Genomic DNA, 24,752 nt, shown 5'->3' on the forward strand with positions numbered 1-24,752 from the left:
CTGGCTGGTGTAGCTTAGTGGTTTGAGTACCAGCCTGCAAACCAAAGGGTCATCAGTTTGATTCCCAGTCAGGGCACATGCCTGGGTTGTGGGCCAGGTCCCCAGTGGGGGGGCGTGCGAGAGGCAACCACACATTTATATTCTCTCCCTGTCTTCCTCCCTTCCCCTCTCTCTAAAAATAAATAAATAAAATCTTCAAAAAAAACCCCATAGAAAACCCCTAAAAACCCTGTGTTGTCATTACTGAATGTGAGCGCTGATTCGAGAATGGGAGAAAACACACTGTTCACTGAGGAAAAAACTGAGTGGTAAAGATACACATAATGGAGAAACAAGAAGAATATTAAATACAATTTTATAGTTCCTACCATTAGATGGTAGGATGCCGGGATGTTGTAATACTGCCAATCTCTTCAGGATTGGGACATATGGAAGAAGCCATTTAAGTTTTATTGATTAAAATGAAGAGGATGCAGCCATATGTTACATTTTGACAACAGAGTCTAGCTGTGGTCTAAGTACAGCTAACTCTACTAAGGCTGTATCATATCATTTGACCAAGGGCCACTATTTCTTTTGAAAATTGAGGTTTCTGTATTCCACAGCAATCCTAGTGGTTTTGGTGTTTTATTATCTATCGTCAGAAGACTGATGAAAAAGTTGTCCTCACAGGAACAAAGAGATACTTTCTATCTCTACAAAGAAACTGTATTATTTACTAGTCACAAAAATCATTTCAGTGCTTCGGGAAACAAAGGCGACCTTCTTCGGAGAGCTGGCACACACTGTGATATTCTAACCAATTGAATGTGCTTGGGACCAACAGTCAATTTAATCTAATAATTTAAATTTAATAGTTTCATTTCACATGGGAGGGAAACCCATCAACTTGTCAAAACACTGCATTCTCAGTTATGGGAAGACTCATCAAAGTCAGAGAAAAGTTACCTCCCCAAGCATTTATTTCACTTTATAAAGTTTGATTTTCAATAAAAATGAAATGTGTTATCTAATGTTCTTTAGAAATACTTAGCTATGGCCTGCGGTTTTTAGCAACGTCCTTCTAAAGTGAAATTCAATTATAAAACTTTAATTCATTATTTTCAGTATGCCAGTTCAGAGTATCTGCATATCCAGGACTTTTGTTGCAGTTGTATATTTTAAAATTAAAGACTAAAGATTAAAGACTAAAGGTTAAAGACTTGATTTTATCCTAGGAAACTCATGGCTTCTGAGTTGGTGCATCACAAAACGGCACATTATCTATGAGAAGGTCTTTCCTAGGGACCAGCTCTGAAAGAAAAACAAAAAGTGAATAATTAACATCATTAAAATTAAAAGTAAATACACTCATTTGCCCTAAAATTTACAGTAAAATATGGACTTTTAGGAAAATCTTCCGGAGATATTTTGTTTCTGTTAACTCCTAGGATAGAGTCTTTTGATTTTAAATGTAGACAGTAGGATTCTCACTTCAGATTATATAAAAACATGTATGATCAACTTAACCCTTTGCCACTTAATTATTAACTATAACTAATCAAATAACTAAACAGAATTCAGCTAAAGCACATTATTGACCACCTGATTACAGTATACTGATAATTAAAACCATTAATTGGAAACTGTTTTCATACTATTTACTACAAAAAGCAAGACTGCTTTCTTAATTTAAAGGTTCCAAATTCCACAGAACTGTGGTTCTCAACTGGGAGTGCTTTGAGTGGTCACACCAAGTGAAGAAGGCTACTGGAAGTCAGGGGCTGGAGCCAGGGATGTGCGGGAACGTCTCACGCTGCGAGGAACTCTCCTGGTCATAATGCTACTGGTGCCCCACTGAGAAACGCGAACAACAACAAATACTGATTTCTAGCTAAGATGTGTGCTGGAATCAATTGAGATAAAGCTCTTAAGATACAAAATTTTGAAAAGATACATGATTTCTCCTTTTTAACTCCAAAAAAAGCTGAAGTCAGATGAATTGTCAAGTTCAAAAAATGTTCATACCACATTCTATGAACTAACTTCCCTAAACTCTTCAAAAACATTGTGATCATGAAAGATGAAGAAAGACTGAGGAACTCCTTCCTCCAGACTGAGAAGGATGGAAAAACATAATGCTGACACGCCACTCGTGCGGTTCTCAGTTGGGTGGTGGACCAGAGGAAGGCTCTCTTTCCTGCTGCTATAAAATGCAGTTAGGATGAATGGAAAGATCTGAATAACTGAACTGTGTCCATGTTAATATCTTGATTTTGATAGGTACATTGTGGTTACATTTTTTAAAAAGTCTGCCCTGGCTGGTGTGGCTCAGTGGACTGAGCACCAGACTGCAAAGCAGAGGGTCGCTGGTTCGATTCCCAGTCAGGGCACATGCCTGGGTTGCAGGCCATGTTCCCAGGAAGGGACACATGAGAGGCAACCACACACTGATGTTTCTCTCCCTCTTTTGCTCTCCCTTCCCCTAGTCTGAAGATGAATAAATAAATAAAAATCTTAAAAAAAAGAAAAAGAGTCCTTGACTTAGGAAGCGCACACTGAAGCCCAGGTGGGAAACACAAGGCCGGTGGGCTGAACCCAGCCCTCCACCTTGTTTTATCCGGCCCGGCACCTTGTTTCTACCTGGTGTCACTGCCAAGCTCTTAGTCCCTAGTTAAGGAGTAGTTACATTTACACAGTCCTAAAATTACATTCTGCCCTTTGAAGGCAACCATGTGGCTGATGTGGCCCTGGTGAAAATGAGTTTATACTACTCGGAAAGTGTTTTCATACTATTGCACTGAAGTATTTTTTAGAAAGATACCCTAAAGTATTTCTCCACTTCTAAATCCAAGTGAGCTATCATGATTTTTTTTTTTTTTAATGAGCCTTAGCAGGAAAAGAGGCATTATCCTCAAGAAAGTGCAGGCCATGGCTGGTGTGGCTTAGTGGCCTGAGTGCCAGCCTGTGAATCAAAGGGTCACAGGTTCCATTCCCAGTCACAGCTCATGTCTGGGTTGCAGGCCAGGTCCTCAGTAGGGGGTGCCAAGTGAGAGGCAACCATACTGATGTTTCTCTCCCTCTCTTCCCAACTCCCTTCCCCTCTCCAAAAACAAATAAGCAAAATCTTAAAAAAAAAAAAGAAGAAAGTTCAGAAAAAAATCTTTTAAGAAAGTTAAGAAAAAAAATGAGAAAGGAGGGTGAAGCAAATGTGGTGAAATGCCAGCCTTTGTGGAATCCAGGCAAAGGAAATTCCCATAGCCTTCAACTTTTCTTGCATCTTTTCTATAAATTTGAATCATTTCAAAAACATTTTTTAAAAGACATCACTAGCCCTGGCTGGTGTAGCTCAGTGGATTGAGCACAGGCCTGCGAACCACATGATCATGGTTCGATTCCCAGTCAGGGCACATGCCTGGGTTGCAGGCCAGTTCCCGGCAGGGAACCCACGAGAGGCAACCATACATTGATGTTTCTTTCCTCTCCTTCCCTTCCTCTCTAAATGATAAATAAATAAAATGTTAAAAAAAAAAAAGACATCACTAAAAGGAATTCAATTTAGAGGAAAATTAGAAATTCTCACTTTAAAAATAACTCATATGACTAAAAATAATGCTCTTATTATCCAGATGGTAAATCTGGTTTACTACAATAAAAACCAGTTAAATAAGCATTATTTAACCACTGTTTAAATCTCAACTACTTTACCAAATCTTTGGAGTTTGCACCAGATTATAGTTTAGGTTTTAACTTATTAACAAAGGCAGTACATTGTTTCACTCGCCAAACATACATGTGCTTATTTTATGCTGGACACTACACGAATAAATGAAGGTACAGAGGTAAATACAATAGTCTCTTCAATAGAACATGGTGACTATATTCCACAATACATGTTATACATTAAAAGATGCTAAGAGAATAGGTCTTAGAAGTCCTTATCCTAAGGAAAAAAATGTAACTTTGAATAGGTCCTAAAACTAGATTTATTGAGGTGATCATTCCATAATATATACAAGTACCTAATCAGTATATACTATACCTGAAACTAAAATAACATTACATGAGAATTTGGCCTCAAAAAATTCTCTTCAGCTTCAGAGAGTTCACAGTCCAGTGGAAAAGACAGATTAACCAAAAGTCCAACAAATGACGGTTTAAGCTAGTAAGAGATTTAATTTTCTCATATATCAAGAAATACAGAGTAGGTAGTCCCAGGCTACTGAAGATGCTTGGTACACTAAGGACCCAGGCTCTTCCTGTTCTGTTCCCCTTCGAGTGTGGTTTTTGTCTTCACTGTTGCTATCACATCACATTTGCAGTCCAGACAGGAAGAGAGAAGGAAAAAGTGCAAAAGGAGAGTGACAGGTTGGCCTAGGCCCTTTAAACAGGAAAACAATAGCCTTCTTGGAAGTAATATCTAATACACAGCTGCTTACAATGACCAGAAAGGTGTCATATTGTCTGCAAAATCACTTTCTTTTGCTTGGCACACTGCACCTTGAACACAATATTTCAGTTAGTAAAAAAGAATGAACACTAGGGAGGTACAAACAGTCCACCCTTTTAAAGCTACACACTGACATATGCCCTTCTTCCCATCTGTAGAATATATTCATTTACTACCTATGGTCTCACTCATCCAGATTCAAACCAAGGATCTTTGGCTGATGTGCTCGCCTTTCCATTAGGCCCAGCTGTGGCAACAAGGTAGCTACCTATTAGCCCACAGTGGAGATTAGGATCCAGCAATAAAAACCTGGAATGGGAAACACATGGCAAATCCTAAATCCTGGTGCACAGAAAAAGCAAGGGCTCACTTTCAGCAAAGCAATAAATTCTCTAGTCAGCCAAGCTGGCAGCTGCTAAGTGTGTTTTCTGGGAGAGTCAAAGATCCTCTCTTGTCCACTGTCCTTCACAGGTCCTGGCTCTGTCCTCTAGGGGCCCTCCTTCTCTGGAGGTAGGGATACTGGGGACGATGCCCTTTTGTGAGTCTTTGAAGCTTTCAGAGTGCACTTCCTGTTGACATGCGTTCAGCAGCATAAGGCCGGCCTTGAGAGTTGAAGGACAATAGACAGGCTTGGCATTTCTTGGCAATACAATTCATTCAAAAAGCTTCAAGTATGTTTTTTCTCAGTCATTGTCATGTACAAATAGCCAGAGGCAAACATGTTGACACATGCTTTCTAAGCATGAAGATGTTCATCCTTTGGTAATGGCCTCTATTCTGCATGTCCCCTAACCCTTAACTAATGGGTACTTCTTTTTTTAAAATTTTTTTATCAATTTTAAAAATTGATTTGAAAGAGAGAGAGAGATCTGTTGTGCCACTTATTAATGCACTCATCGGTTGATTCTTGTATGGGCCCTGATCAAAGGCTGAGCCTGCAACCTTGGCACCTCAGGACGACACTCTAACCCACCGGGCTACCCAGCCAGAGCTAATGGATACTTCTTCCTTCTCCTTCTTTTTACTGTTATACTTATTACTGTTACAGTTGTCCCAGTCTTTCCCTCTTTGCCCTTCTCCTGCCGGCCCGCCCTCTGCTCCCACAGTCAATTTAATGGACACTTGAAGCAATGAAAAATTATAGGCTCAAGCTAGTAGACACGTCCTATGTCTGATCTTCGTGTGGGAAACGAGAGGGCCCGGGGCATCGATCTTATTTCATGTTTGAGCTCAGAAGCCCCCTTCTTGTTTTGGCGTTAGTTTTAATGGACAGGAGCAATTGACATTTTCAACCCTGCAAAGCTCTACCTAAATCAGGGATTTTCATCTCATGGAACACATAAACTAATTTCTAAAAGTATGCAGCACAACAAAAAATACATTTTTTGCCAATCTGACAAAAGATAGAGGTATAATTCTGATTCATTCACACTGGACAGCTGCGGTTGTGTTGGCTGTTGTCAGTTTTTTATTTGACAATCTAAGAGAAAGGAGCTCAGTGTCCCTGGCTACATAGTCAAGTTTTGCATGTTTAAAAAATTCTTGCTGCACACCAGTTGAAAATCACTCCTATAAATTATAGGAGTGTCAATCAATCAGACTTCAGAATGTGGACAGAAGAGTTCTCTTGGCAAAGGAGTACTTCCTTCTGTCTTTGCTTTGCAGACCAACTAGCTTAATCTGCCTTCATCCTCTTTTTCAATGTTCTGCTGAAAGCAGGAAGAGATAATCAGCACACACTGACATTTTGATTATTTCCCCTGTTGCAGTTATCTCAGCCAGAACTTGGTCTGTGTTCCAAGAAACAGTGGGAGGCACCTACCTTACATTTCACCACTACATGACAAGAGCCATCATCTTAAAGCTTGTAATGGTCAGGCTCATGATAATTATACCGCATCCCCTGATCCTTGCCTTCAATTCAACTACATTCATATTTTAGGTTGTGCAATTTTCAGTACCCCACCTGTGGTCACCACTTCTATTGTTCTTATTTAAAAGTAACAGAAGCTGACTCTGGCTGATGATGCAGAGAAGGCATTCATTAACGGGTATTCGGTCTAACAGGTGGACTTGTTGTAAGAGCTTCCAAATCAGGCAGGCTTGCAGCTGAGCTTCTTTCTAGGCACAGCGTCCAAGGCCACGCCATGGCACTGGAGTGATGGTAAAAACCGCTGCTGACTGGGGGCACCAAAAGAAACTGCCACCATTTCTACCCCCATGGAGCATAAGATGCTACATTTCAGAGGCTCCTTTGGACATGTGCTCCTGCCACCACACCAGGGCCACGTTGAGTCAGTCACTGGACTCTGCAACCACTGATGCTATTCCTGCCAGCAAAACAGATTCTGTGCTAAGCCCCTTTTCCAAAGTGCATTTCTGAACATGGTGAGTGTGTTGCACCTGTACACTGCCCACGCTTGAGCTGCACAGGAAACTGAGGAAATGAATTTTCTAGATTCTGTCTTGGGAAATAAAGCAAGGACATTCAAAGAGTGGTAAACAATCCAAAAGCCTGTCAAATTTCACTACTCCATCCCTTTATTTATTTATTTATTTTCTTAAAATGCATTTATCTTTAGAAGGGAAGGCAAGGAGAGAGGGAGAGAAATATCAATGTATGGTTGCCTCACATGGGTCCCCTGCTGGGAACTAGTCTGCAACCCAGGCATGTGCCCTGACTGGGAATCGAACTGCAATTGTATGGTTCGCAGGCCCGCACTCAATCCCGCTGAGCTACACCAGCCAGGGCTCAATCCCTTTATAAAATTCACCTTATTAGGTAATCTTTGGAATCAAAAGCTACCCTATAATTGAATTTTTCTGCATTCATTGATTGCTAACACTTTAATTAGGCCAAATATATTAGTTAAATTTACATGCAATATATTATTTTTCACTGTAAGTTTGTTTTATAGATTATAAAACCCTTGACTCTGCTCTATATATTATATATCAAAGTACCATAACAATATTAGTTTATTAAGTTGCCAGATCTTGATAAAGCACTACACTAAGATCATGGTTTATTTCCTATACTTTAAGCCCCTGAAAAACTTATCTACTATGGCCATATTAAATGTATTCTTAAAAAGTAATTTCTTACTTGGCCATAGAAAAGAAAAAAAACTTACCATTTGAGAAAGCATGGATGGACCTACAGGGTATTATGCTAAGTGAAATAAGTCATTCAGAGAAAGACAAACACCATATGATTTCACTAACTGTGAAATATAAAGAATGAAATAAATGAACAAGCAAAATAGAAAGAGACTCCTCATGAATACAGTGAACAGACTGATGTTTGCTACAGAAGAAGGGGGTCAGGGGACTGGGTGAAAAAGGTGAAGGGATTAAGTGCAAATTGGTAGTTACAAAACAGTCACAGGATGTAAAGCGCAGCACAGGGAATAGAGTCAATAAGGTTGTAATAACGATGCATGGGGCCAGGTGGGTACTTGAAACACTGGGAGACCGCTTTGCGGAGTCTGTGATTGTCTAACCACTACGCTGCACACCTGCAACTAGTAGGAAATAATACTGAACATAAACTGCACTTTAAAAAGTAAAGTTAAAAAGTAATTTCTTAAAATGAAACAGGCTTAAACTCAATTATGGTCCCAAATCAAAATTTGGGTCAAGATTTCTAATAAATAAATAAATAAATAAATAAATAAAATAAACCTGAAGGAACACTTCCAAACTCATTTCGTGTGGCCAGTGTTGTCCTGATACCAAAACTAGGCACGTACACTGCTATGAAAGAAAACTACAAGGAACAGGTAGAAATGACCTGTGGACATGGACAACAGGGCGGGGACTGACTGTGGGGGGTGGGGCAGGGGACAGCAATGGGGGAAAGTGGGGACAACTGTCATAGAATTTTAAAAAGTGTTTTTAATTGTGTTGTAAAAAATAAATAAATGCAGAAAATGTATTTTAACAAATTATAAGCTAATATCCCTGATGACCATAGATGCAAAATATCCTCAACAAAATATTAGCAAACTGAATGCAACAATACACTAGAAGAAACATACACCATAATCAAGTAAGATTTATTCCAGGGATTCAAAGATGGTTCAACATCCACAAATCAATCAATGTGATACACCCACATTAACAAAATGAAGGATAAAAATCATAGGATCAACTCAATGATACAGAAAGAACACTGGACAAAATTTAAATCCATTCATGATAAAAACTCTCAACAAAGTGGGTATAAAAGAAATGTACCTCGACATAATAAAGGCCACATATGACAAGCCCAAGCTAACATGATCCTCAATGGCGAGAAAATGAAAGCTTTTCTGTGAAGACCAGAAACAAGACGAGATACTCATTCTTCCCGCTTCTATTCAACATAGTACTGGGACTCCTAGCCAGGGCAATTAGGAAAGAAAAAGAACTAAAAGGCACCCAAATCAGGACAGGAGAAGTAAAACTGTCTCTATTTGTAGATGACATGACATCATTCGTAGAAAGCTCTAAAGATTCCACCAAAAAACTGTTAGAAGTAACAAACGAATTCAATAAAGTTACAGGGTAAAAAAATCTACATACAAAAATCAATTGTGTTGCTACACACTAATAATAACCAATTAGAGAAATTAAGACAATAATCTCATTTACAACTTCATCAAAAAGAATAAAATACCTAGGAATAAATTTAAGGTGAAAGGCTGGTATGCTGAAAGCTTTAAGAGATTGATAAAAGAAACTGAAGATGATACAAATGAATTAAAAGGTAGTCAGTGCTCATGGAATGCAAGAATTAATATTGTTAAAAGGTCAATACTATCCAAAGCAAGCTATAAATTCAACACAACCCCTACCAAAATCTTGACAGCATTTTTGACAGAAATAGGACAATCTAAAAATACTAATACTTCATTAGTTACTAGAGAAATGCAAATTAAAGTCACAATGTGACACCATTAGACAACCACCAAAAAGACTACAATTAAAGAGACACGCAGCACCGAGTGTTGGTGGGGATACAAAGCAACCGGAGCCCTCAGACACCACTGATGGGAGTGAGAACTCGTATAGCCATTTGGAGAACTGGCTGGCAGTTATCTACTGAAAGCCCAATAAACACACAATCCCTTTGACCTGGAAAATTCACTGCTTTATACGTATACCCAAGAAAATGCATTATATACATATATGTGTATGTAGATATACATGTACGTGTACATATATTTTTGAAACCAAAAGTCACATAGAAGAATATTCACAGAATCATTATTTATTATAGTCCCAAACCAGGAACAACCCAAATGAACAACAGCAGAATGAATGAACTTTGGTATACTCAAACAGTATTCAGGGAAATGTTGCTATGCACAACAAATATAGATGATCTTCACAAATGTAATGTTGAGAGAAAGACGTCAGACAAAACAGTAATCCTGTATGATGCCAGTCATGTAAAGTTAAAACACTTTATTAAGTTAAAAAGTGGCAGTGTTAGAACTCAGGACAGTGGTTACACTTGTGGGGAGGGAGTGTGTGCAGGGACACGGGGCCAGGAGGGGCACGGGGCAGGGACGAGGCAGCATTACGTCACACAGCTTGACCTAGACGTTGGTTACATGAAAATTTCACTTTATGAAAATTCACTGGGTTACACAATTACAAACTGGACACTTTTCTGTTTGCATGTTATACTTCATTTATTTTAAAGGGAAAAAGAGCCTTTCAAAATGGTCAATGTCATCTTTTTGCTGCTATTGTTGTCTTCAAAGAAACTTTAGGGAATAAAAACAAAATATAATGTGAAATGAGATTCTGCCGAAGCCCCACTGGGAGTCTTGCGGTACAGTGAAGGGTCCTCTACTCTATTTTTATTTTCTATAATCCCAATCTTTATGAATCAAATTAATTCTAGTCACAGAATAAAAAGTAAAGAAATAGACTTAGTTTAGGTAGGTGACAAACGATACTAGAAATATTAATAACCTCAAATAAATATAATAAAAATAGCCATACTGTCTCTGTAACTATAGTTTTATAAATATAACCAGTAGTTGAGATTTAAAAGTTAAAAAAGAAAAAAAAATATGACAAAACAAAGTTTCATAATTCAGCATTTTTAAATGATTGCCTTACAAATGTATACAATATACATATACCACACTATCTGGCAATATTTTAAAACATTGAAAGGGCTCCACCAAGCTGTTTTACTGATGAGCATTAAAAGCACCGTTAACTGCTCAATATTTTAAAACACACTGCAATCAGAAAACAGTTTTCTTTTACTCTACTTACTCAGTGTATCGTGATCTGTGTGAATACCTTGTATAACAGATGTTCTGAGTAACAATTCCACATCGGAACCTATTTTTATTAGCTGTTAAGAAAACCAAACACAAACAATAAATCCTTCAAATGTTTTTTCAATGGTTCAAATGAATATACTAGTTTTGAAAACTACAGGTTTGCTCTTTTTTAGGTACTACTGCCTTTAACTTTTTCTAACCATTCCAAGTGTACAGAAAGCTCAGATAGGTGTATACTTTTAACTTTTCCAAAACAGATATAGAATGGTTTTTTTGTATACATATTTTACAGTGTGTTTAAAACAGTTTTGTTTGGCGGGGTACGTGAATACCTCTTGTACAGAGTTGGATGTTCTGAGTGTTCTGAGTGATGTTAGGATGCTGTATTAGGAGTCATAATACCTGGATTCCAACTCTGGTTCTGTCTCTAACTGTACGGCCTTGGGTTAACAACTACTCTTGAGTTTCAGACCTCATTTGCAAAATGAAGAACTGGACTAGAACAGAAATTCTCAATGATGTGGACACCTGGAGGGACTTTGAGACCCTTTCAAGGGACCCATGATGTCAAAATTATTTTCATAATACTAGAGCCTTCTGCACCGTTTGAGTTGTGAGAAGTAGAGCTTTCTCTGGCAAACACCTTTTGTACTTGAATAAACCAGACAGGCAGGCAAAATGTGATTATTCAGACTTGGGTATTTCTGAGACTTTCTCTTGAAAACGAGTGAAGTGAGGCAGGAAGTTAACAGGGGCCTGATAATACAGTCTCACAGGTCATGGTAGATTATGGACTTTAGATTCTGCTCTGGATGGGACAAGGTATCATGAGGGTTGTGAGCAGAGGAGAGAGAGAGAACACCTTTTTTTAAGAGGCTCGCTCTGCCTTTAAAAGTACCGAGAACAGCCTGTAGGACGTTAGAGCAAAAGAAGGGAGAACCGGTGGGAGGCTGTGGAAACAATGCAGTGAGGGACGGTGGGGAGGATGAGAAGTGGTCCAACTCTGGGTGTGTTCCGAAGGTTAAACCGATAGGATCCGCTGCCAGATTCAGCGTGGGAGAGAAGGGACGCAGACAGGAAAGAGCGCACCGAGGCTTTTGGTCTGCGCATCAAAGGGAGGGAGCTGCCATCATCGACACGGAGAAGGCCGTAGGACAGCAAAGCCGCCCACCTCGACAGACCTGAGAACGGGGGTTAGCAGGGCAGAGAGGGGGAAAAAGAAAGGATCTCCTCACCCACGGGAGGCGTGTAAGCTGAGTGGAGTCCTAGGTCTAGGGCCGGGAACAAGGTCAGACAAGGAACACGGGATTAGGGGAGCCCAGAGGAACAGGAGGTGGTGTGTTTAAATCACGCAGCATCCCCTCCAACCGCCACATATATCCACTGGTCTACATATCCAGTAGGTGTAACGGGAACGGAGTTTCACACTACAACTAATCTTTAAGGAAACCTATCACTTGTTGGCATATAGTATCGAAGAATATTCACCATTATTTGAAAAGACTATTATATACTCCTACACCTTTCCAACTACTTAGCTGGTGAGGCTCAATTTTGTTCAAATACTTCAACCTAAAAAGCATATTGAATGAAGAAGCAGATAAAATTTAGCTGACTTCTAAGCCAGACATGAAAGAGATCTGCAAAAATGTAAAGCATGTCACTCTTCTAACTAAATTATTTTGAAATATACTTATTTTTCATGAATATTTGTTAACATGAAATAAGCTTGTTTTAAATGATTTAATCAGTATATTTGTTTTAAATTTCTCAGTTTTAAATTCTAATATGGTAAATATTGATAGGTATGACATAAAAACAGCACTTCTTATGGTCCTCAATTTTTAAGAATATAAAGGGGTCTTGAGAACAAAAAGTTTGAGGAGCGCTGGTCTATGCCATCTTAACTTCTGTGTAAATGAGAATTATCTATCCCTGTGTGCCCTGTCATATGCTAAAGAGAAATCTTTCCCTTTTTTCTTTATCTTATAGTGATAGAAATAGTTAAGGTATCTCATTTTATATCATTAGTTTCATTATTATAGATATTTTCTACTTCAAAAATGTCATTTTTTAAAATATAAATGCATATTTATAAAACATTTTTTAAGACGTGAAAATTTATGCCCTGGCTGGTGTGGCTCAGTGGATTGAGCACCTGCCTGAAAACCAAAGATGTGGAAATTTTATTAAGTATCCAACAATTTCTCTAATTTGTACCATTCCTATTATCAAACCAATTCTTGGAATCATAACTACTCCTGCAAATAATTGTCCACTTTTCATTTTCTTCCTATGGGTCTTTTCCCCCTATTTGATACAAGGTTAGATATGGGAACACTTGGGAAGTTCAAGACTGAGACAATGTACATACGCAGCATAATTTTATACAGAAAATAAATCATTGTGCATTTTTTTCAATGAATATGTATGGGGAGTACTAGGGAATTCACAGATCAGTGTCGGTAGACTGTCTTCAACTAGAACAAGTGACTAAAGCACACATACAGAAGGCAAACCAAGAGTAGGTCATAAACTGTGGCTGGTTAGTTCCACTGCCAACATAAGAATTTTCTAAAAAATCTGTCCGGTTGAGCTCAATGGGGAGACATTCCCTGTGCAGTTCTGAGTGACTACAGCACTCACTCCTTCTCCTTACGTTCCGTCACTTGCCTTAAGTGAAGGCAGCATCTCTGTGGTGTCCAGGATGATCCAGCAGGTCTTGTTTGGACTATGGCAACACCCAGGTTCTTCTCACCACACAACCTGCTGTCTTATGGATGTAAGGAGATGAACCAGAGGAGGGGAGCCATACTGAATAAGTGAAGGTTTATCTACAGTTGTTCTGACTTTCAGGGATTTTATATCAAATAACCCTTCTATTTTCATCTTTTCCTCTAGTTGCTAAGAAAATTTATGAGTTTTATTATAATTGAAAACATTACTGTACCTCTTCTATTTTCTTAGGAGAAGCTTCACTTTTATTATTTTTGAATTCTTCATTTATTTTTATTCTGGCTGCTACAGAAAGAAAAATACACATACAGTTATTTGCTTTACTAATTTAGAAATAAATTAGTATTTCACTATTAATACTAATAGTGAAAATAATTTACATGTGNACCCTTCTATTTTCATCTTTTCCTCTAGTTGCTAAGAAAATTTATGAGTTTTATTATAATTGAAAACATTACTGTACCTCTTCTATTTTCTTAGGAGAAGCTTCACTTTTATTATTTTTGAATTCTTCATTTATTTTTATTCTGGCTGCTACAGAAAGAAAAATACACATACAGTTATTTGCTTTACTAATTTAGAAAACTGGTCCCAATAATTTACATGTGATTCATTATGAACGGCTACTTCTGTAGTAGAGGAAATAGTTTTGCCCCATGTGAAACAAAGTAGACTAATAAGAAACTGATTAAAGAAGTCTCTTGGAGAGCTTCCAAAAGGCTGGCCAATTTGTAATTAAACCTAATATAAGCATTCAACACTCTAATACTTTTTTGTTTCCTGCTTTTTACTTCCAACTTCATTTGTATACTATTAGATTCTAATAAATCCAATGTTTTGTTCCTATAAATCTAAGAATTTAAATGAAAAATTTTAAGATGGCAAAACTCAATATATATATATATATATAAGCACATTAAACAACACATAAATACACAAATTAAAATAAAGATATAGCAGCCTCAGAGCCTTGGCTGACAGGTACAGCGAGTGACAAATAAAACTGCTGTTCTGTGTACCATCAAGACTGTGGTATCATTACAGCAGCATATTTCAGTTCAATGTTCAGTTGAACAATGTTCAATGTTTCAGTTCAACCGCCTTACTGTATTGCTGTAAGCATTTAACGGAATGACCCATGTAAAGTGGCTAGTAAATATGCAACGTTAGCTGTTCTTATCATTATTTCACTTAAAAACATTTAAAACAACAAAAGTATGCTCTTTTGATGGAGAATAGTCATAAAGCCTTCCTCCCGTGCTTCGTAATTGCAGTATGCAAGGCGGTTGGTTAGGAGTCTGGGCTTTGGAGTCACACTGCACAGACTGAACCCTAGCTCTCGCTTTTACTGAGCACAATGTAGGGCAAGTCCCTCCACATTTTAGTTTCTAATCTGAAAAAATAGAAATTAAAAAGGCAACTGCATCACTGGGCTGTTAGAGGAATTAAATGAAGAATTTGTGCAAAGTACAATATAAGGCATATACTTTAATATTTAAGAAATTACTTTTGGTGAATTCCAAAAACTTGAATTCCTGGGGACAGTGGGGACACCTGACCTAGGTTAAAGAGGTTTAGAAATGTTATGAGGACTGGAACTGAACCTGACCAACACAGAGCTTACGCTCCACATTTCTGACTTCCAGATACGATAGAAACCACATAAAATAGTGAAATACTGAATTTGGAATTGTTTGGGATAGATCCGGTATTCTTGTTCATCGCTGCCGTCACTTGTAGAATGACACAAGGTATTGACAATGTGGTAGTACCAGGTCCTGGAAAGCGTGAAACTCTGATTATAAAATAGAGAAGTGACTTTCATTTTCTTTAAGTATATACTCCTCATAAGAGTGTAATGTGAACTAATTTTTACAACACAAAACAACATTCGAGAAGAGGTAGTGAAGGGCATTCCCTAAGATGAGTCTTGACTGTGCACACGGTCTCTCAGTATGTTAGCAGCCACTGAAGAATGGACTTCTTCTGAAGGGAAAAAAAAACAACTTACCTTCTAATGCTCTGGTATCATTTTTAAACACTTGTTGCCTGGTCCTGTGCAATGTTTTGAAGAGCTGTAAAACCTATCAAGAAAAACAGAACTCAGACCTCGAAAGAAAAAAAAGTCACCTTTTACATAATTACAAGATTTAAACAGCATTTCTCTTCTGTTTGTTTCCTAGACTATTTTTCAAAGTAGCTGATGAAAACCAGGGTGTGTCAAAATACCTTTCCATTAATTATATATTTTTTAATTAAAAAATAACTTTATTTACAGAAATAATACAAAGTTCTTTGAAATGAAACAATTCAAAGATAATTAAAAAGTTAATAATCTCCCTGCCCAAACCAGTCTGCTAAGGTAAACAACTTTACCGGTCTGGTATGTATTGTTATCATTTTTCTTAACATGGTGAGGCCTCCATCTGTTCTTAAAGTGAGACACATGTAGACACAGGCATGATCTTATTAGATCTTAAGAGAGTCCAGAAGGAAGACATTTCAGGTAATTTAGGCAAGTTCAATTGTGATTTCCCCAAAAATAAATAAAATGCTGAGATTTTGTAGTATTCTACAACTGTGCTAAAAAATGGAGAGAAGAGAGCCTGCCACTTTGGGAAGAGGCAGACAGTGGCTGAGGCTACCCCACACTCTCAAATCCAAAAAGGTCCTCAATATTACTCCCCCAGTACTTTCCTCCTGTCTTCTCAATGTCAGTTATGGAAAACACAGAATTTCCCAAGCCCAAAATCTCAAGGTCAACTTTAAATATACCTCACTCTTCGCGTGGAAATGTTAGGATGTCTAATTTTTTGGTACATTCACCATACCCCCAAACCATTTCAGATCAGATGCTCCCCGACTCTTTCTCAGAGAACTTACAGAAATCTGTCACCCTTCTCCCCCTTCCTGCAGTCAGTTTACCACATAGACTATCAACATTGCCTGAGAATATCCTGTGTGCTAGGCACTATTTGAAATGTTAGAAAGCCTATCACCTCAAAGGCAGACACCAAAACAGAAACAGGAAATGAGGAGCAGAAAACATAAAAATAAAACAAAACCAAACAAAAAACAAATAACTACAATTAACTTGTAAATTATTGCAAACATGGAATAACCACAATTACAAAGTTAAATTAAAAAGGAACATTCATAAAACTCCCAAAAGCTCTTGGATACTCAATGCGTGAGAACAAAGATTAAGTAGAGTAAAACTGCCCAGAAAGTAGAGTAAAAATTGAGAGAGAAATTGAGGAGGGAACAGATAAGAAAATTAAGGGAGTGGTCTAGATGGCTCCAACAACAGGGAACAGAGAACACAGAAATTAAAAGGGGGATACATCGAGAAAAGCGCACAAGTGCTACATGAGTTACTAGATTGAAAGGGCTCCACCAAGTGCCCAACACAAAATCCACACCACATCTCATCATGAGTTCAGCACAATGCTAATAAAAAGAAAAATCTGAGAGAGAAAACAGTTCATGTACAAATGGTAGAGTCAGAATGGCACCTGACTTCTAAATAGCATCACTGTGGGATGACAACAGTGTAACATCTGCAAGTTTTGAAAAGAAAGTGTCCAGCTTAGAACCATACAAGCCAAATGATCCCCTACCATACACGGGCAAGCAGCCATTTTCAGAAATGCACATTCTCTTATATGCCATATACCTTTTCTTGGAACACTACATGGGTTCCACTGAATGCGCTGCACCAAAGCAAGGGATGAACCACAGAAGAAAAAGGCATGGGAATCGGGAAGACACGTGACCCAACACCAGAGAGGCACAATGACGGTGAAGGACAAATACAGGTCAGCATTTGTGCAACCAGCCAAAAAAGCAACTAGTCTAGACTACAGGAAAAGCCTCCACTGTTCCAGAAAAGATGTTATTAGGGAAAGTATAAAACTGGTAGACTTTAGTTTTGTTTAGAGTTTGGGAATATATATGGAATATATATCATTTTATCATTTTAATTTTATATTTATATAAAATAAATATAAATATATTTATTTTATCATTTTAACTAATGATAAAAACAAATCAGTTATTAATTTCAAGAAAAATGAAGAATTATAAATTAAAGCAATGTAATTATATTTATATTAGAAAGATCAGGTGTGGGTTTTATACAGTCAAATTATACCAGAGACAAAACTGATTAGCCAAAACTTGTATATTGAGATGAATAAGGTATAAGAGGAAGCTTAGTACTCAACCTCCATGGTTAAAAGTCAACAAATTATATCTCCAAAGAGAAAATAAATTAATAGCACTTTAAGCATATTTTGAAACATAGAGGTAAATATCACAAGCAATAGCTAAAACATTTAAAAGTTCTTATCTTTGGGGAGTAGGAATTAGGAGTATGTAGAAGGAAGTAGACACCTACTGGTATTTATGTAACGCTATTTCTTTTATTCCTTTTTAATTCATCTGTATTTGTCACAATCTTTTTAAAGCAGAATGTGACTTGAGCACTACATTTCCATTCACAAAACTTGCTCTCAGTTACTTTTGAATAGCTTTACAACATGCCTAGGTTGGCTTATGATTTTGCTACTTTAAATAATACTTTTCTTTGGCCCTGGCTGGTGTAGCTCAGTGGGATTGAGTGCGGGCCTGTGAACCAAAGGATCTCGGTTCGATTCCCAGTCAGGGCACATGCCTGGGTTGCAGGCCAGTTCCCAGCAGGGGACCCACAAGAGGCAACCATACATTGATATTTCTCTCCGTCTCTTTCCCTTCCCCACTAAAGATAAACAAATAAAATCTTAAAAAAAAAACCATGGAGACAAATTTTTTAAATAAATAAATAATACTTTTCTTTGGAAAACAAGCCCTATGAATAACCACTCCCATCAAGTTGGTTCAGCTTAGCGTACTAATTTCTAGAGGCCATACATGCAGTTGATAACTGCAGGGGATGGAAGGTTTAAAAAGTAGATCCTAGAAGATGAAAGTTGTTTTTAAGCATGTACATCTCAGTATACTTCAGTGACAAAAAATTTGGTCTACGAAGGAAACCACTTGATAGCTAAACACTTTAGACCACAAATTAACAAACATTAGATTACACACATCTCACCACAACCTCATTCTGTTAAAAGAAGCCAACATGAAACTAGAAAAGAAAAACTAGTTCTGCTTTAGTGCCTAGAGTGTCACAGTATCATACACTTAGAGGTAGAAAGAAACCTTATTTTTCCTTTGAGTAGTTACTGTCATGCCATATAGATTTTTAGAATGTAAATTTAAAATAAAGGAAAAATCCTTGAAAATATATTACCAGAGGGAACAAAGGTAAAGTACTGAACACATGTACAAGTTATCGTCCAGGTGAGCTTGGTCTTTTTCCTCTGTGCATGATGTGTCACCGCTTCCTTCGAGGGGCGGCATCTCTTTAGTTACACCAGACATGCTGTCATCAGTGTCATCAGCAGCGGGGTCATCTCCATCAATACCTAGACTAAATCTGATCACTCTGTATATTCTTTAGGCGTGTATTCTGCGATTTTTCAGACTGAAGCCAGACAGCAGGAGCGCCGCCTCATGGAGGCTCACCAGGTCCTTTACTGACTTGTCATTCTTGTCACACTCTGCCTTCTGCCTTAGGGTCTTGACGACACAATGGTCTAGGTTTGTCTCCAGATGTTTCTTTGCTGCCATGTAACCCATTGTCGTTTCTCAGGGCTTCAGCGTTTGCTGTCCAGCCACAGGTGCTTGTGACAATGTAGCATGGGGATGTCACCAATCAGGTTAACATGGCCTTCTCTACTTTTTCTTCCAAGATGTCCTTTGTAATTTTCCAGAGGTTTTCAAACTTACTGTTCTTTTTATCTCTTCCTGTTGGTTTTTCTCTTCTTCATCTGCTGGAAGTTCCAAGCCCTCTTTGGTAACTGACACTAAGGTCTTCCCCTCAAATTCCTTCAGCTGCTGGACAGAGTACTCATCAATAGGCTTGATCATATAAATAACTTCTGGGCCATGCTTTCAAAGATGTTCCTTCCATGAAGGCCAAAGTTAGCTACCTGGTCCTTGGTCTCACCTGTGACATAAAAGATGTGTTTCTGGTTCTCCTTCCTTCATGTGTAATAATCTTTTAGGGAAACCATTTTATCACCAGAAGAAAATCGTAGTATTTTAACAGTTCTGAAAGCTTCTCCTGATTTTGAGTCTTCATGTATTCCAGGCCTAATATTTACAGAGAATTTCTCATAACAATTTTTGTAGTTCTCTTTATCTTCTGCCAGTTTAGTAAAGAGTTCTAAGCATTTTTGACTGAATTCTTTCTGATAACTTTCAAAATTTTGCTTTGTTGCAATATCTCCTGGGAAATATTTAGAGAGAGATCCTCAGAATCTGCCACACCAGGGCTCCTTAAAAAAAGAAGGAAATCTTACCTTTTGCAGTAGCATGGATTGACCTGGAGATTTTTATACTAAGTGAAATAAGCCAGTCAGAGAAAAACAAATACCATATGATCTCACTTATATGTGGAATCTAATGAACAAAACAGAAACAGGGGAAAGCTATCCAAGGGGACTGACAAACTGACAGCTGTCCAAGGGGAGGGGAAGGGGCTGGATGAAAGGAAGTGAAGGGATTAGGCAGAGAACACACATGCATAACCCACAGACACTAACAACAGTGTAGTGATGGCCAGAGGAAAGGGGGGGGCAGGGGCTGAGTTGAGGTGAGAGGAGGAAAGGGAAGGAAAATGGAGATCTCTGTAATAGTGTTAACAATAAAAATAAAGTTAAAAAAAGAACTTTTACAACTCAATAATAAAAAATTAATAGGCAATGGATTTGATTTTTATTTGCTTTTCTTAATTTCCCTTTCTCTCTCTCTTTCGCTCTTTTTTTTTTTTGCCAAGGATTTGAATAGACATTTCTCCAAAGAAGAGAGATAAATGGTTATTAAGGCCATAAAAACACTCTCAATATAATTTGCCATTGGGGGTAATACAAATTTAAATCTCAGTGATATTCTCCTAGGAGGGCTATAGTCAAAAAGATACTAAAAAACAAATGTTAGTGAAGATGTGGAAATACTGGAACATATACATTGTTGGCAGGAATGGAAAATGGTGCAGCTGCTTCAGAAAACAGTTTAGCAGTTGCTCAAAAAGTTAAACAGTTATCATGTGACCCAGCAATTCCATGCCTAGGTATATATACCCAAGACAAATGAAAACATGTATTCAGGACTTCTGGTCAAGATGGAGGCATAGGTGGAAACACTGTGCCTCCTCGCCCAACCAAATTTAAGGACAACAAAGATTTAGAATCAAAAACACAACCAGAACAGACAGAAAACTGAACTGTATGGAAGTCAGACAATGAACCATTCATTTAGACTGGTAAGGGGGAGAAGTCAGCAGCTGGTGGAGAGGGTCCTGGCAGGAAAAAGCGGTGGTTGGTAGACTGGGGCGTGTAGGCAGTGAGGGGCTAGCAGGCCCCAGGTTCAGAGAGGAAATGAGCAGGGCACGCAAGGCAGTTGGCTGACCACAGTCACACATTCGTGCAGATAAACCAGGTGAAAACGGGAAGTGAGACAGACTGAGCAACCCAGGTCCCCAGAGCCAGAAAATAAAGCCTAAAAGCACTGACTGGAAAAACTTGTGGGGGCTGAGGTGCCAGGAGAGACTCCTAGCCTCACAGGAAAGTTCGTTGGAGAGACCCACAGGGTCCTAGAATGTACACTAGCCCACCCACCCGGGAACCAGCACCAGAAGGGCACAATTTGCTTATGGGAAGCAGCAGAGGGGTCCGAAATCCAAGAGAGCGCCGAACAAACACCATTGCTCCCTCTCTGACCCTGCCCCCACATACAGCATCACAACCCAGTGACGTGAGTTGCCCCCACCCTGGTGAACACCTAAGGCTCTGCCCCTTATACCTAACGGGTGAGACCTGACCGAAAACTCATGGCTCAAGCAGAAGAACAAATCAAAGCCCCAGAGCCTATAATTCTAAGTGAGCAAGAAATAGCCAGCCTCTCAGATGCAGTTCAAAATACTGGTGATCAGGATGCTCACAGAATTGGTTGATTTTTAGCCACAAATTAGAGGAACATATGAAGTCTAAACTGATTGAAAGGAAGGGAAATGCACAGGAAACCAATAGTGATGGAAAGGAAACTGGGACTCAAATCAAGGGAGTGGACCAGAAGGAAGAAAGAAACAACCAAACAGAAAAGAAGGAAGAAACAAGAATTCAAAAAAATGAGGAGAGGCTTAGGAACCTCCAGGACACCTTTAAACATTCCAACATCTGAATTATAGGGGTACCAGAAGGGGAAAAGGAACAGCCACAAGTGGAAAATTTATTTGAACAAATAATAAAGGAGAACTTCCCCAGTCTGGCAAAGGAAATTGACTTCCAGGAAATCCAGGAAGCTCAGAGAGTCCCAAAGAAGTTGGACCCAAGAAGGAACACACCAAGACACATCATAATTACATTAGCCAAGATTAAAATGAAGGAGAGAATTCTAGAAGCAGCAAGAGATAAGGGGACAGTCACCTACAAAGGAGTTCCCATCAGACTGTCAGGTGATTTCTCAAAAGAGACCTTACAGGCAAGAAAGGGCTGGAAAGAAGTATTCCAAGTCATGAAAGGCAAGGACCTACATCCAAGATCACTCTATCCAGCAAAGCTTTCATTTAGAATGGAAGGGCAGATAAAGTGCTTCTCAGATAAGGTCAAATTCAAGGAGTTCATCATCACCAAGCCCTTATTATATGAAATGTTAAAGGGACTTATCTAAGAAAAAGAAGATAAAAATATGAGCAGTGAAAGGACAGTAAATTCACAGTTACTAACAACCACACCTAAAACGAAAGCAAACTAAGAGGACAGCTAGATCAGGAGTGGAGCCACAGAAATGGAGATCACATGGAGGGTTAGCAACAGAGGAGTGGGAGGAGGAAAAGGGGGGAGAAGGTGGGGAGAAAATAGACAGGGGAGGGCAAGAGTAATGTGGGAAATGTAAAAGCTAAAGAACTTATAACACAAGGACATGAACTAAAGTGGGGGAATGTGGGGGGGAGGGGGTGTGCAGGGGAGAGGGGAATGAAGGGGGGAAATGGGACAACTATAATGGCATAATTAATAAAATATATTAAAAAAACATGCACTCACACAAAAACTTACACACAAATGCCCATAGTAGTATTATTTGTAGTAGAGTCAAAAAGTATAAACAACCCAAATGTTCATAAACTCATGAATAAGTAAATAGAATATCGTATATCCACATTGTTATAGTTTGACTTATGTCCTCCCAAGACATGGTGAAGTCCTAATCTCCAGTACCTGAAATTGTGACCTTAGCTGCAAATAAGGTCTTTGCAGATATAATCACATTAAGATGAGGTTATCATTACTACCCTGGAATTATCAGAGCTAATATCACCTTGGAGTTAATATACTTTTATTCAAAAGTAGAAAACTAGGTGATAGATCATCTTCTTGTCCCCATTTTCTTACATTGATTGGACACATTCAGGCAGTGTATATAGAGAATGTACTCTTCAGTCAGATCAGTTTTGAATCGGACTTTGGCACTTATTGTAAGCTTGGACAAGTTACTCAGACTTTTTGCCTCAAGTTTTTTTGAATAATGAGTTAATTTTAAGGGTGTATGGTATAATTTCTGTACTAGGCTTCACTGAAGACAGTCATTAGCCCTTCCTTCTAAGCCAGGGTTATGTGCTCCTCTGAGTATATCCCCAACACTGGGCACTCACTATGCTGTATGTTAATTGCCTACTTGTGCCATACTTCCTCAAAGGCTTCCTGGTTACCTTTGTGTCCTCCATGCTTAGCATTGGTATCTTCCATACATTGTAGGCCTGGCTAAAATGCTTTTTTGGAACAAATCCTTTCGTTTGTATTCAAGTTTTCCAAGCAACTTCCCATTCCAAAGACTCTCCATATGCTAATTCCTCTTTCTGGAATAGTCTTTTTCTCCCTTCTCTAAGCTAGTTTCTAAACCTGAGGTCATAACCTAACTTTAACTTTTATTAGGGCTATTTTTTTCATCCCTCTGGATTGGTTAAACCCCAATTATATGCACACAAATACACTGTATTTTCAACTCAAAGCACTTACAATTCTAATTAGGTAATTGTTAAAAATCTCCTGACCAGCTAGACTTCTGTATGAAGGCAAAGATGGCCTGTTTATTGTTGCATCCGCTATGCTTAGAAAGTATAGGCTAAATGTTGGCTGTTAGGTATTACTAATAGCTATTATGGCCACTCAGGAAGTTTTTTGAAAGAATAATCCTTTACAAATCTGCCTGTCTTGGTGCTGTGACATATGTTACAACGTGCTGAGAGCAGGTTCAGCAGTACACGAGGCACTGCTTAGCGGCTCCCTGTTACTGACAATAGCATTGATCTTCCTCACTATATTCTAGCAGGCCCCCCTCTCCATGCCTGTGTTTGAGCCAGTGACAGGGACAGATCCCAACCAGCCATGCTGATATTTAAGATTAAGAATGGCTCGTCTCTGAGAATTATGCATCGACCAGGAACATGCATCAGCTTGATGACAAACGGATTTCAGACCAGGAGCACAGGAATGTGACCCCGGCAGGGCTATCGCTTCCCAAGCTCATCCAAAGCATTCAGGTCTCTGTTCTGTGTCGCTGTTACTTTTGGTAATGAATTTGCCGGGACTTGGTTTCCTTGGTTCCTAGACTTCCGTGTAGCTTCCAGTTATATTACTATACCTTTCACCTCTTGAGATGACGGGAGCGCAGGGCTGCCTTTGGCGTCTCCTACACTTACTTCCCAAGGATGGGAAATGGGTCCCTCAGGCAAATACTCGGTGGGGAGAAGAAATGCGGGCAGAACTCAAATCTTGCATCACGGAACACACTAGGTACCTTGGTGGACTAAGAAGGCACTGGTGCCTCCCTCTCTCCTAGGCACCTGCACAAACCCTCGAATACTCTTCGGGGTTAGGCACCCGATGCGTCGAGGGCAACAGCCATATCCTCCGTGGAGGGCCTGAACGCCAGCTACAGGACTCCTGAAAACATTCATCAGGCTTCGCTCTTAACACCCACGGTCGGCATTGCACCCATCACCTCCCCATGCCCTGTCACCTTGGCTGCCTGACCCATGTCTCTCTTCACCGCAGCGGCTACCTCTCCAGCAGTCCACTCGTCCCGCCTCCAGCAACCAATCCCGATTTGGCGTGTGCAGGCCAACTCCCGTAACTACGCACCTAAGGCACCGCAACCAATCACCATGCAGCATCCCCTTCGTAGCCCCG

At 39.0% G+C, this 24,752-nt stretch overlaps 1 protein-coding gene across 1 annotated transcript; it reads right to left on the minus strand.

Annotated features, from left to right (window-relative positions):
* Positions 1-339: 339 nt before the first annotated feature.
* LYRM7 (LYR motif containing 7) lies at positions 340-24,698 on the minus strand. Its single transcript, XM_037050530.1, has 5 exons — positions 24,583-24,698; positions 15,467-15,539; positions 13,919-13,989; positions 10,709-10,790; positions 340-1,293 (listed from the first exon to the last, which is right to left on the minus strand). The coding sequence occupies exons 1-5, from the start codon at positions 24,598-24,600 to the stop codon at positions 1,223-1,225; spliced, it is 315 nt and encodes a 104-aa protein (XP_036906425.1). The 5' UTR covers positions 24,601-24,698; the 3' UTR covers positions 340-1,222.
* Positions 24,699-24,752: the final 54 nt, after the last annotated feature.

The sequence above is a fragment of the Sturnira hondurensis genome, unplaced genomic scaffold (genome assembly GCF_014824575.4).
Source record: "Sturnira hondurensis isolate 20B ecotype Veracruz unplaced genomic scaffold, ASM1482457v3 Scaffold0006805, whole genome shotgun sequence".
Classification (NCBI taxonomy): Eukaryota; Metazoa; Chordata; class Mammalia; order Chiroptera; family Phyllostomidae; genus Sturnira; species Sturnira hondurensis.